Source organism: Ambystoma mexicanum, chromosome 6p (genome assembly GCF_040938575.1).
Source record: "Ambystoma mexicanum isolate Mex_15411 chromosome 6p, UKY_AmexF1_1, whole genome shotgun sequence".
NCBI classification, from domain to species: Eukaryota; Metazoa; Chordata; class Amphibia; order Caudata; family Ambystomatidae; genus Ambystoma; species Ambystoma mexicanum.
In genome coordinates, this window is record NC_090935.1 from 275,649,283 (window position 1) to 275,664,046 (window position 14,764).

The following is a 14,764-nucleotide window of genomic DNA, read 5'->3' on the forward strand; positions in this document are numbered from 1 at the left end:
AAGAGTTATCGAGTGCATCAGAATACCATTCTTACACCATATGTAAGGGTGCATAAGTACAACTCTGACGCAGTGGGTTCATGGTGGATGGTAAAGACTTTATGAATGAAAATGAAAGGATGAACCCTATCTTGCCCTAACTCTAAGAGTGGTTTCCCTGCCTCAACTAAACATACTACGGAACCTGTCAGGATGTCCAAATCAAAATTCCACAGTCCTGTCAGAATCCTATCTCTGCCCCTTACACTTCAAATGAGACTTAAGAAAGGTGTGTCTCCTTAGCCCAAAGGAATGGCTCCCTACCTGTGGATGATGAAATAAAGTTCCACAACGTTGGATAGGATCCCTGAGGGGTGTTTCCTTATACCCAGGTTGCAAGTGCCTTGAAAAAACAAAGTATAAAGTTCTGAATTCTAAGGTTCTATGAAGTTACAGTTCAATCACAACTGATAGGGGAATGTCTCTCTTCCCCTGACTTCTTTCTGGTTTCTGGTTTCTGGTGCAACACCAAAGGGGAATGTATTGCTTCCTCTGGCCTTTCACTGGCTTTTGGTACAGTTCAACCAGCTATGGGGGAATGTCTCCCTTCCCCTGGTCTTTTTCAGGCTTATGGTCTGGGATGCTTGTCTCAAACCCCTGTTGGCAGGCCTGTGTGTCTTCCCTTCCAGGTACTGCGACCAAGAGGGATTGTGCTTCTCTTCCTTACTCGTACACGCAGTTCACTACACTGCCAGCTATTCTTATGACTACATTTACTTCAGGCAGTCTATGTATATGGGTCCCAGACCCTGCTTCTCAGGTTTCCCATTATTTTCCATGCTTCCCCAACAACCTTGGTACCTTCGGGTACAATGCTGGGTCTCCTCTGTATGGACAGAGCATTCCATCAGCTCCGTTCAGATTCCTGTGTGCTCTCTCTCTCACAGGCTCTACGATCCCTGTGGCAGTGCTGCAGCGGTGCCAATGGTACACATGGAAGCTCTCTCCACGTCCGCTCCCTCTCTCCTGGTCCTGACTGCTCCAGCAACTCTGGATGCTTTTCCGCATTCTCTCTCTCGCGCAGGGTTGGGTGCTTCTGTGGTGGCTCCGCAACAAGGAAGGCTGGGCAGCTGGAGGCTCTCTCCACAACTGCCTGGTTCGGGGCTTGCTTCTGCCTGACCTCCTTCCTTCCTGTCTCCTTTGGTCTGCAGACTGCAGACCGGATGGAGACACCTCTGGAGAGTTCTCTGCGTCCCGGTTAGCAGTCTCCTCTCCATGCCAGACGACTTCGTCTCCTGTTCCTCTTGGGAGGATCTCCATTTGGTCAGTCTTCCTTCCTTTTCATTTACCGTTGTGCTCCCATTGGGTGTACAGTGTCTAGACTGCTCATGTTGGTTCCACAAAGTGTTGTTCATTGCCCTGCATCTCTCTCAAGTTGTCCCTGGTCCCATTGGGGGATCCATTCCCATGCAATCCTCCCGCTGGGCTTTACCCCCCAGGGGAACTATTGGGTAGTGGGCTCACCTCCCTGGCCTCATGGGAAGGGGCTCCCCCAGGGAAGCAGGAACAATATTCTGGGATTCATCACAGATGAAACAAGAATTCCTTTTCAGGCCTCTTTCTAATATTTTCCCCAAATCAGGGCCAGACCTTTGTTATATTCTTATTGCTGATGTTGCTCTACCTTGATAGAATTTGTGTAAGTATCTTATTTCATTGCAAATCAAACAAGTTCCTAAGAATACCAACATCACTGAATGTGACTTTATTTAGTGAACTTGGTGTTCAATTGCAACTAATCTCATCCTTTGTTACAAAGCAATTGGCCAGTTTAACTTTGCTTAAGAATCTATATAGATTAATTCTTTTGTCTGTGTACTATGACGAATCGAGGGACTTCGTCCTTTCTCTCCAAGGGGGAGCACCCCACCTGTTAGGCTAGGGAGGTGAGCCTACAAGAAAACTCCCACCAGAGGGGTTGAGGCAAGTGGGACCTCACCGGGAGAGACTTCCCTCTGCCCCTTAGCGGACAGTGACTCCCATTCCCCAATTCCTGTGAGGAACTCCCTAAAGCTCTGCACACTGTGGCCTACGTGACATGCTTCACAATACCAGAAAGCTTTAAATATCACAACTGGGATGAAGAAACTATTAATAGATGCCAACATTTTACAGAAAAGGAACATGTCCCTTTTGAAGACAAATACCCAGTACACTGGGATAAGTATGTTAAATAGCGTACTCTTAACAAACCACAGTGACAGAAGAGAGGGAGCCACATACGCAGACCTGTGAAGGCCCCATGCTGCATAACACCTGTTAGAGGCAGAGCAAGCACAAACCAGGAAACCCACGAGTGTCAAACTCGCCTGAGACTGGGCAGTCGGAGCCACGTGCAGCCCCAACACGAGAAACCAGCAGGATATCAGCCAGATGGAAATACCTGGGATGCTGGAGTCACGGCGGGACCCCGGCATGAGAAACCCCCAGGGCAGGAGCTCAGAGGAAGGTGGTTGCGGGACCACAGAAGACCTGTGGTGGATGGCCGGTTCTATAAACATCGCCGATATCACCACGCATAGAAAGCCGCATGGTGTCCGACCGGTTATTGGAAGACCGGGACACCGGAGAAAAGAGAGAGACCATGAGGAGGAACACGCTGGCGAAAGGAAGGTGACGACAAGACAAGGCAACCAAGGAACAAGGCTCCGAAAGGTGTTTTCCCTTACAATAGAATGAACGGGAATAACAGGTGGAAGAGAAAGGATCATTATATCATCAAAACCACTAGTCTCAGTGGAAGTCACAAGATAAAGTTACCCTTGAAGCAAATACACCTAAACTGATGGGATACAAGAGAGAGAAGTGTTATTAATAGCAAAGAAGTGTATCACAATACCCTGGGAAAATGGGAAAGTCACTAGAAATTTTGTACAAGAAGAAGAGAATATAAAAAGGAGAGAATATTGTGAGCAAGAGTTCAGAGGAACTATACAATTGAGCCCTGTAAGAATTAAGTAGACCATAGCAAGCTGAGTTATAATTGGTCAGGAGAGAAAGACTATGCAAATAATACTGTCTTCGCAAGATATGCTGGAGACAGCAACCAAGAATCTTTTGTTTGTAAAAGATCCGTAAGAGGGACCACCAAGGAGAAGGGAAAACTCCAAGCCTCATCAGAGGAATTAAAAGGTCGAATCCAAGAAATCAGGAGGGACTATTAAAGGATTGCCTATTGGTAAAGAATCCTACACCACTGGTACTGGAAGGTCCCTCCGGAGAAGGGACTCAATCTCCACATACAAGTGAGTTTTCATAGTGGTAGGGTCAGTAAGGGTAGTTTTGGATACAACTCATGTGCACAAAGTGTCTGTGTCCTTCCTCTGTTTTGCAACAGTACTCAAAATTACAGTAATTGAGTCCTAATTGTTGGACTTCAGTTTTTCCCCGCTCGTTCACTGCTGTGGATGTTATATACCATGGAGTTTATTTCTTCTGATATCGTTTTAGTTTCTCGCCTCCCTGAGAGTATAATTCTGTCCGTAAGCATTTGGTCTCTTCCGTTTCCCTACCAGACAGCTGTTTCTTGCCTGGTGCATCTTTCCCTGAGTCGTGCGGTTGGTCATGTATACAAGAGCTGTGGAAGCTCTGTCTCTTCCAAAAGAAACAAAAGAAATCTGATTGACAGGTTTTATATCATCTATCTGATAGTTCTGCTTCAGAACCTGATGCTATTCTTGTCCATCATACAAATAATTGTTCTTGTTAATGCTTCTTTTTTTTAATAATCTGTCAATTATTTTGGTAAACATATTATTGGGGCTTGTACTGGATCCCACAGCCAGGGCTACTCAGACTGGAAAAGATACTTGTTCGTATACCAATTATGAATCCTGAACTTTAACTACCTATTGGATTTGGGAAGATTAGAAACCCAAGTAAGACAAACCTTTTTTCTAAGAGTCTCGTCTGAGACCATAGATTGCAGTTTATCCTTGCCCATTCTGATTTATTTCGACCAGTGTCTAACAATTGGAGCATAGAAGTTCCAGGGATGGTTCAAGCATTGGGACACCACAACAGTACGATTTGAAAGTGCTGGGTGACATAGCCCACTAGTGCCTTTATTCTTGAAGATTTGTAGGTCTTTCGATAACAAGCTGTATCACGGGAGTACTGTGGATTGATTACTTGTTCTTCATTACCACCATGATTTTACAATGGAGATGACATCCCATGCTCCATATGTCTAAGGGAGAGGCACTGTTCGAGCCCCCCTATCGTCCTGAAGAAGGTTGGCAATAAAAGGACAACATCAGAAGCTCGAATAACCAACTACAACACGTGTTGACAAGTTGACAAGCTGTTTGTGATGTTTAACAATCAGACACATTTGTAATTGAGAAGGGTGTGAATGTAACGCTCACCTGATTCCCGCAGAGGCGCCGGTCTTGACTGGGTGAATGCCGTATCTTCAAAGGTGATGTGTAACACACGGTTAGCTCTTTGGGCTGGACCTCTGTGCACTGTATGTCTGACTCGAAGAGTAAGATGTCTGCAGATAGAAAATATGGGATTAATGAACTGGGGTTATTGGGTGCCTCTCTCCTCTTCCCTTTCTCTTCTCCTGTAGAACCCCAAAGGTTAACGCCCTCACCTTAGGTAAGTGAACGCCGAGCTCTCCATCTGCCTCGGGGCAGGGTGCCGTAACCAGTTTCTTCACTGGATAAGGATGCAGGCCTCTTGACCTCAGAGGACTGCTGTCCGTCGTTAACTGCACAAACGGTAAGTTCTGGGCTCTTCAAATTTCTTAAAAGTCTTTTGTAATGATATCTCTTGTTTTGCAGGGTTCCGGCGATGGCGGATGGCGGGCTGATGAGAGTTGAGGATCGAACCCGCGTGAGGAATAGAAGCGCCTGGAAGCACGTAAGTAAGCGCTTGTAGCCTGCTTCACGATGCGCACTAACTGTCCCTTTTATCTTGCAGGTACAAGTTCGGAGCTTTAGAGAAGCTGAAGGGTGCTGGAATACCCACTGGATTCGGCGTGGGAAGGAGTAATGGCACGTGAGTAATAAAGTTGCCCAATGTCTTTAAACGCACCTTCTTTTGTCTTTCAGATGCGGGATGCAGCGCCGAAGGTCTCCGGAGCGTGCAAAGAGCTGGTAAGCCTTTGTCTTTCAGATGCCGGAATGCAGTGCGAAGACCTCCGGAGCATGCGAAGAGTAGGTAAGCCTTTGTCTTTCAGATGCCGGAATGCAGCGCGAGGCGTTGGTGACAGCCGATGGACCAGGTAAGAGATGCGCTGCCACTGAAGACCGTAGTGCTAACCTGTTCTTTCTTTGTCTTTACAGGTGCTGCTGAAGACTGGATTCCAGGATGGTAAGCCTTTGTTCCCTTAGGCCCAGGATCAGAAGCAGAAGACACGATGAGCGTTCTGCTGCAGAGAATGCAGAATAACGCAAAGCAAGATTCATCCATCGGGTGTGGTTTAAATAGCCTCCTGTAGTGCTTAAGAAAAGAGTTCCTGCTTTCCAGAAGAGTTCCAGTGTTCTGAACCTAGGGAGTGGCTCCTGCCCCACCCAACAGGAAAAGTAGTCCCAAACAGAAGAGGGTCAGGGGTTCAACTGGCAGGTAAGTAACCAGCATGGTCTGCTGCAGGTAAGTCCACCCAAGCATTATGAGCCCGGCGCTTCCAGCGCTGGGACTGGGCATCTTTATGAGCCTGGTGCCACTGGCGCCAGGACAGGGTCCAAAAGGTCCCAATTGGGACTGGCTGGCACTCGGAACCGGGGTTATGGGTCTGCTTCCAAGGGAGTCGGGCAAGTCCTGATCTTTTGGAAGCAGAGATCATGACAGTGAAGGAATATATGAGCAGATTTTGTGATTAGGAGGTTACATAGTCTCTGTGACCTATGCAATATACAACACATGGATGCTATGATAAAGTGAGAGAATGGGGTATGTATGGTGGAGCAAAAAGAGGGGTGTTTGGATGTGTGTTACTATAGAATTATGTATTGATTTTTTGATAATGCAGTACCATGAAAATGAATAGTATATTTGTAATAAAATTATATTTTTGATAGAATTGTTTTAGTACATTACTTTCCAACCTCATTGCTATGGTCCATTTATGTGTATATATCTGATTCCTACCGCGAGGACCATTTGCGTAACAGCTACCCTTAATGTTTACATTAGTACAAACAGGAACATTTGAAAAATGTGGCAGTGGAGCGTGATGCCAAACGTGTCAAATAGAAGTCCCCCAAGGTGTGATGCTGGAAATGCCTTATGGAGGGACAGTGCCTCCTACTCCTTGTCCTACCACTTCTGTGTGTGTTGTCTCTGTTTTCTGCTACATAGGTCCCACCTGGACCTCTGGCATTGTAGCTCCTTATTTTATCCTTTGGTGAACATCACCCAAGGATTACTCTTATGACACCCATGGGTGAGGGTACACCCTTGTACCCCTTATGTGTGTTTTGGGCACTTGTGTGTTGCCCACAGGGCAGGGTATGGGCTGGTGGCAGCTACATTCTGACTTGGCAGTGGCTCCGAGTGTCCTCCATTTTTGGTACACCCAGGCCCTGCCATAGGAATCGATGGATTAAGATGGCCCGGTGGCCTCTTGGGTTCTATTGCCTTCTGCCTTGATTACCAAAGTCCTGGGAAGCACTGACCCGGTCCTTTCTCCTGAATGAATGTTGGGTGGAAACACCATATAAGTCTCTGTTGTTCCTTTTCCCCCTGACTGGCTGTTGAGCAGGGTTGTAGACAGGGTAGGGCCTGAACGGTCAAGTCCACCCAAAATCTGTAAATGCCCACTCAGCAGTGCTGTGTGAACATTTACAGATATTAATGTCACTGCAGAATGCCCAACTCCATTAGCTCCAGGCCCAATTAGTTAGGCAATCCTGGCTGCGCCTCTGTTGTTGAGTGAAAATACAATATATGGATCTGGGGCTGCCTCCTGTCGGACTGACTAAAGCCTTCCCAACGTGCTGTGTGTTGTGGGTACACACTAGGGGTGGGACCTGTGTGAATGGAGTTGGGAGTCAACTCACATTCTCTGTTATGGGTGTCTGGTTTATGTGTGTGTGACACAATGAATGAGACTGTCCTGACTGAAACCAACATGAATACAGTGTAGTGTGCTGAAAGGCTGGGTACTTGCCCCAATCCAATTCTTTTGTTATGGGTGTCTGGGTGGAGTGAACGGCCTGACTAGCTGTGAGCCTGATTGCCTGCCTGCCTGCCTGCCTGCATGAATGCCCTACTGTGTGATTGGCTGACTGAGTCTGGCTCAGCCAGAGTGAATGAGGGACAGATGTGCATGTATGGGGACCTCTTACTTACCAATTTGTTCGGTAGCTGAATTCAAAGCTTAACAAGAAGAAGCTGTTCCTTGAAGCCCAGCTGGAAGAGAAGTCTGCTGCTGCATTTCTTCAACAATCCGAACGTTGTTGGGTCTCCCAATGACCGATCCAGAGAGGACCTGCAAAGGGGACCCCTCCCTGAGCTACGAGAGGCCATCGTGCAGAACTGCTCCTCTTCATTGAAGTATCCTGGAAGCCAGTCCTGTGTCCCTGCCGTCCGGAGAAGGGGTCTTCGAATGTTCAGAAGAGGAATGACGGACATCTCGAGCCAGAGAAGTCCATTGGTGGCACCCAGGGTACAGAGGTGTGTTTTGTGACCGCTGGAAGCCGTACCCTGGCATAGTACTGCTGGAAACCTAGAGCTGCAAATGTTCCAAATTGCCTAAGAACATTTGAAAGGACATCCTTGCAGTCACCACTGACCGCTTTTCCCCTCCAGAGAGAGCCCAGAGTCGTTGGGTGCAGTCAAAGGTCTGCCAGTGGGTTTCGCGCCACCAGAAGCTGTTGAAGTCGTCCCTAGGGTCCCAGACGTGGTGAAGGTCCGTGGTTCACTCCAATGGTGGAGTACAGGTTGCCAGAAGCCGCCCAGAGGTCCGTGCTGTGGCTGCAGCACCGAAGAACCGAAAGTCAGAAAAACACGATATTCCGAAACCCGACACAAAAAGTTACCTATGTACCCGTCGCGGTCAGAAGTCCTTCGAAGGGTCCCAGAGGTCTTACTTCCATCTGCCAAGCCTTTAAAGGAGCCCATAGCAAGTTTCACCTCCACAGGACTTCTACATTCAGAGAAATCGTCGACCAAAGGAGAGCACAGCGAAAAGTAAAACTGCTGCACATCCGAATGACTTTGGTTCCTTTTTAACTTGGACGCAGCATCCCAGTGGTTCCTTCTTCCAAAGGGGGTCCATCCTCAGAGGATTTGTTGAGTAAAGCCAACAAACTCTGCCACTTCGCCTGCCAAGGCACCAAAGGAACTGTGAGGAGGAACAGCATTTTCTGGTCTCAGGGGTCATCCAGGGGTACCAAAATCTGTCTTGGATCCTGTTCTCCTGCGGCTTCTGAGGTACTTTGGGGTGGCAGAACCTTTAAAAAGGAAGCACAAAGTTATTGAACAATATTGGCTGGGCTGTAAAAGTCAACAAGTTACTCCCTAACTTTTCTTTTCCAGGTTGCCCAGGTGGGGGATCCAAACTCAGAATTACTTATCTATTCTAAAGAAAGCATTCTGCCATTGTTCATAACTAACTTGCCTTTCTTTCCTATTCTATGCTGGTTACACCTTATTTAAGAATTCACCTGCCACTTAAAACTGCCTGCAGTTAGTGCAGTTCTAACTGAATTGAACTTAATTTAAATAGTGTGTGGTACCACATAGTGTGTATATATTTACCATGCTCTGAATAAGTATTCCATGTACAAAGTGTTATATATGTGTATATTCGGTATAGAAGTAGCAAACCTTATTTTATACAAAGAAGCTGTGTTCTCACCTAACATAGTGTGTGGACATTCCTTGTGGGGGCTTTGGGGAAACATTATACTTAAGAACCTGCCTGGAACTCCTCCTGAAAGCTTAAGTCTGGCTGCTCGTCCACTGTTACCAAATTGAGAGCCTTGCTGGGGTGTTCTGTGCCTTTACCTACTATATAGAGGGCAGAAGTACAGATACCCCACTCCAGTCTTTACCCACTGTGTTTGGGGCCTCGCAATTAAGCATGCACCTTTATCCCAACAGCTTCATCACTTTGAGGGGGTTTATATTTTAATTTTATTCAATTTATTTTAAAGAGTGGCCAATTCTCAGTTGCACATCTATCAGTATTTACATGTTATATAGTTTAGCGCTATTATGGAGATGTTTTTCTATTTGCCATTCCGATTATCACCATTGTCTGTTCATGATCCATTTCTTTCTTGCAGCTTTTAATAAAAATGACCCAGTGCATGTCGGGCTAGCGATTGGTTCTCAGATTGCAGCAGAGATGAGAGCAGCACTCTTTGATCGATTTGGCCTTACTGGCTGTGCAGGTGTGGCATCAAATAAACTGCTATGCAAACTTGTGGGTGGTACATTTAAACCAAATCAACAAACTGTTCTTCTGCCTGAAAGCCACCAAAGTTTTATTGACCGCCTGGACCACATCAAGAAAGTGCCAGGTAAGAGGTTCATTTAACTTAATTTAGTACTTTGGACATTCCAGTACAACATGATCGTGGACCAGAATTTTAGAACAATCTAAGAAATAAACTATACACTCTAGAAGTCAATACATTTATGTTGCATTTATTTATTTGTTCAATTTTTTGTAACATTTTACACCCTACCCTATGATCACTTCAGAATGCAGAATAACACATTGAAAATTCAGGTAGGTAGAGCGCAACCAGGTGCAATGTGTAAACGCACAACCAGAATTTCTCATCCACTACTGGAACTCAGTTTTCAAGAACTGAATTGGAAACAGTTGCGCTCTTCTGAGGGCTGGGTACCAATGCACTACTTTCTGGTTTCCTGTACTATGAGGATTCTGATTCCATGCATGAGACATTTTAAAGGCTGTGCATGTATTATATGTAGTTTGTCCAACTGGAGATTCATACTTGGAGCATAGCAATAGGCAGCTGACAGTAATTATTGTTGTATAGGAAAATCTTTATATCAGCAGGCAGGTCTTCCTTAAGTTTCTTTATTGGCTTAAGTGTTTATTAGCTTAAGTCCCCTCAAGCCTCCTCTGATGCTTATACACCAGTGAATAGGAGAACAGCTGATACCACATTCGCACACACACAGGGAACATTACACACATACCATACGCCACACACATTACACTGTGAAATGACCCACACACCATTCAGTAACCTAGACATAAGAGAAGGAAAGCAGAAACAAAAAGCTGCCTTTCTTTCAAAATTCACAAACCTAAAGCACCCTCATCTACATATACGCACCCATACTGTGACAGGGTCAGGGGTCTGACCTTGTCAAGTAGGGATGAAGATCCCTCTAAACCTGGGGCAGGAGGCCTGCACGGTGCTTCCAGAGTCAGTCCTGCCACAAAGGAGGTGTGAGGGAGCTGGGTGGGCATCAGTCTCTCTCCCTTCTGAAAGTTCCTAGCTGCAGTTGTCAAGTACCACTTACATTCACTCCATATGTATCTACTACAATGCTGGCCATTGCTCTCTCTCTTCTTTTGTAGAACTCTGTGAGAAACCTGGGGGTATTCTCCCATGTAGACCATGAGAATCCCCTATTCAGATGGCCAGAGAAGGTCTGTGGCCTTCGGATCCCAACCCTGGGGGTGGACAAGCAAGGGCGGATCACCATGGTAAGGAATCCCCGGGGTTGCGCCCATGGGAAGATCCCAGGTGAAATGCGGTATCCCAACGGGACGAGAGACGAGAAGGAAGAAGTCCCTGAACCCTTCATGGGCTATTTATTCAGGGCCCATTCCACCCAATGACTTTTCCTCGAGAAAAGGAGAATCTAAACCACTAGAATACCAAGGTAAATGAAAAAACAACATCCAAGGGATATTTCCAATCTCATTCCACCCTTCCCCCATTTCCAACTAATACTGGGACAAAGAAGAGGCAACCGAGAGTAGTGAGGATTACCTGTGAAACCCACCTATCGAAACAGAGGGACGACTACTACCAACTCCCACTAGGTTGTCCCACTAAGAGTCAAGCAGGGTCAGGAATTTAACATTGACTGTTCACACCTGACTCCACTTGACTCTCCTTTCCACTATAAAAGGTGTGGTTTTACACATAGAATTGAGCAAGCTGGAGATGCAAACTGGACCAGGAGAGCCGAGGAGCAAGGAGTCGCAGAGGAAGGTGCCTGGAGAGTCTGGAGGAGAGCGGAGTGGTGAAACGCTGGCCTGGTGTCAAGGAGGGGCTGCAACTTGGTTAGGGAGCCGTGTCTCGAGAGAGCCTGAGAACAGCAGATTGCAGCCTGCTTGCCATGTCCATCCAAGTGCTTGTTTTCCTGGACAAGTTACTGAAGTCCAGGGGCAGGTGGTGAGACCCTGACCTCAGCCTGATCCCAGCGAAGGACCCACCAGCGCGGCATTACTGAGGGTAAATCGGAGACCCAGTGGTGTGCGTGTGGCTGAAGCGGGATAACCGTATTGCAAGAGTGTAAAGCCGACCGAGAGGGAAACATTGTGCCAAAATGAAAACCGGCATGATTGAAAATTAAAGACACAAAGAGCGAGAGAGGAGCCAAGAAAGTAGGCAATCTGGATGGCGAGACGGAGGAGCATCTGAGAGAGAGCAGCCGAGAACTAGGCCAGGGACAACGGGGCGCTGAGGTGGCGCTGAGGTGCTGACAGGCTGCAAGTTGAAGCAGGAGAAAGCGTGGCAAGGGAGCCGTGTCTCCAAGAAGCCGGGAAGGTTCAGAGAAGGGAGCCGAGGGACCGGCTTCTCCCTTTCCTCCATGCGCCAGCAAAACTGCTCGATTCCTCCCCGGGGCCACAAGGCCACCCGGGAGTGTCTGATGGGCAGGTGGGCCAAGACCCTGATCTCTACGAGTGGGCAAGACCCTAACCTCGACGAGTTGAAAACTGAAGGACATGCAAAAGCAATCAAAGCTGGTGAGTCCAAAGAAAGGCAGAGCCCGGTTTGTGATACGTGCAATTGTCATAAGCTACAGTGTTACATGCAAGGCTACGTGTTGAAGGATAAAGACGTTGAACTGAAAGCTTCAATGTATTTAGCCATAGAGGGAGCCGATGAGAAACAAAGTAACAGAGGTAGTGCTTTATGAGAAGGCACATTGTTGAAAGCTTCTTGAAAGAGAACAGAACAGTTAATGATGAAAGCAAAATGAGTTGAAAGCCATTGAAGGAAAGGGAGCATGCAGAGAGCGTGTAAAGATCCCGAAAGGCTAACTTGAAAGTAACTGATATTCTTGTGAAACGAGGAACAGAGTGGACGTGGGCCTGTTGTAATGTAATGAACTATATGTATTTTGTGAAATAAGGAACAGAGTGGCCGAGGGCCCGTTCTGTGAAACGAAGAGCTAGAGGCACGGACATTAAAAAGTCACTCCTAGTGTCAGAGTGGTGGCGCATAGGGGTGACAATACTGTGCGGTGCGAAGGTCTCTGACAGATGACCATTGTGAAATACTAATAAGGACCCTGATATCGGAGTGGTCACGCATTGGGGTGATAATACTATGCGGTTGCGAAGGGCTCCGACAGATGAACATTGTGAAAGAGAAGTACAAAGGTTGGGAAAGGGAGTTCTCCCAGAGCTCTGTGAAGCGGAACTGTTTAGCTGGAAAGTGTTTGAAGACAGGCAAAGGAAGCCTGTGAAAGTAATTAAGAAGGAACATTGTGAATACCTGTTTGTTACAGAATTGTGAAACCGGGTGAGGGAAGCCCGGAAGAATCCATTGAAGAGAACTGTGACGCATGTTGAACCGACATTGAAATAGGCGAGGGAAGCCTAACCATTTTATGGGAAATCTTTGAACTGTGCATACTATCCACCTTGAAGATACTTTGTAAGAACCCCAGTGAACTGAACATGTCTGAAGGGGTGGATAGCTGCTGTCATTGCTATTCTGATATTCTTTTGACACACTCTTTATTTTCATTCATTTTCCCACACTTAGTTATTGTGAAGCGTGAGGGCAAGTATACGTTTCTGACACAGACTTTTCCTTTGTTTGACTGACTGAATTGGACTATTTTGTTTTACTTTGATGGTCGAGACTACTCCCATTATAGCATTAGGGCCAGTTAGGAAGTCTCTTGTGTCTGTGTCCTTACTTGTGATACCATGCCTGCCACACAACTTCCAAATCTACAAATCCTTGCAGCGAAGACAGCCCACCAGCAAGAGTGGCAGTGACATACAGGCTCCCACCTCTGTAACCTGCCACAGGGGCAAAGCAGCAATTGACTTGGAAAACCAACTTAACAGAAAGGTCAATGGGAGGTGAGTGCAAGGAATCCGAAGCATAAGGCGGACACAAAGGTTGCATTTTGATTGTTACAAACATTTAGTGAAAGTAAAAAGGTATTGAGGAAATTCTAATTGCCCTAAAGCTAAGAGGGGGCTTCCCTACTTCAACCAAAACTACTAGTGTCTTTGTCAGGATGTCAAAATCAAAATGTGTCCACGGTCCTAAGTCCAAACCTATTTCCGTCCCTTACACTCATAGATCAGGATAACAAGAAAAAGGGGGATTTCTCTGAAGAAAGCAAAGTTCCAAAAAAAATGGGGTGCCGAAGGAAGATCCAAAACTAAAGTTCAGGAGTGCCTTCCTCCTCCTGGTAGTTTTCCAAGTCTTGAAGTTAAGCCAGGCAGGACGATTCCCTTCTGTTCATTTGTTGCCACACAAAAGTTCCCACAGACAGTCTTACTCCCAGACTGTCGTGCCTTCCAAAGGTTCAATGAGGGGCTTTTTAATTCTCACAAATAAACAGTGGTGAAGAGGTTGCCTCCTTCCTCTTGGCTTGTTTCTTAAAGATTTCAACCCCAGGGAAAGTGACTCTCCTCCCCATGTCAATATACTGCCATTGATGTCACAGCTTGTTAGGCAGAAACATGTGCAGTTCCCTTAGGGACCACTGCAAAAAGTTTAAGACTACAGGTGTTGGCAGTAAACCCAATTGGTAGCAGCCTGCACCTCCCAGATTTACCTGGTAGCTGTGGCTGAGCAGTCAGACTTCTCTTAAGAAGAGTTAGACAGTATACACATTAGGTACAAAAATACAGTAGCACAAGCAAACACTGACCAGAGCTTTGGTATAAAAGTATATAATTATTTATTTAAAAACACACTTATAAAAAATACACTGGCACTAATATGTCAAGCAAGTTCAAACCCAGTCACTAGAAATATATACACCTCCCTGATTAATTATTCGACAAGTCTTAGGAAAAGAACACCACTTATTATCAAACAGAGGTGAGCGCTTAACCAAGATGGCACTCCAATAATTATTTAAAAAGGGAGAGAAAAGGCAGAATTAGGAAAGCACACAATACCAACACTTTTAAAAGAACCACAGCAAGTCAAGAAAGGCAGAGTCTACTGTAGAGAAAGAAAGTTCATAGGCCAGGCCCACTCTTGGAGAGAGCAAGGCGGAATGTGCCCAAGATCACACAGTTGAAGTAATTTAAAGTCTTTGCAGATAGTTCAAAAAGGAGTTGGATCAGTTCAGAAAAGTTAGTTAACAGGTCCCAGGTCATCCCAGGATAGAGAGTCAAGGATTTACGGGACACCTTCAGCAGTCTGTTGCAAGGGAGACCAGGCGGGACACAGTACCTGAGTTTTCTCACCTGAAATGGTGAGAAAGCTCCAGCGGGGGCAGTTGCTCCTGGCAGCGGATGCAAGTCAGTGCTTCGTCCAGGGGAAGAGAAGATCTCGACGTGGAGGAAAGCTGG

General features: G+C 46.3%; 1 protein-coding gene across 5 annotated transcripts in view; it reads left to right on the top strand.

The window, feature by feature from the left end:
- POLI (DNA polymerase iota) overlaps positions 1-14,764 on the top strand; it is a 668,492-nt gene that overhangs the window by 250,120 nt on the left and 403,608 nt on the right. For all 5 annotated transcript variants that reach the window (XM_069626995.1, XM_069626992.1, XM_069626991.1 and 2 more), the window contains one exon: positions 9,279-9,515. In XM_069626995.1, the coding sequence (XP_069483096.1) occupies positions 9,279-9,515 (237 nt within the window). The remainder of the gene's footprint in view (positions 1-9,278; positions 9,516-14,764) is intronic.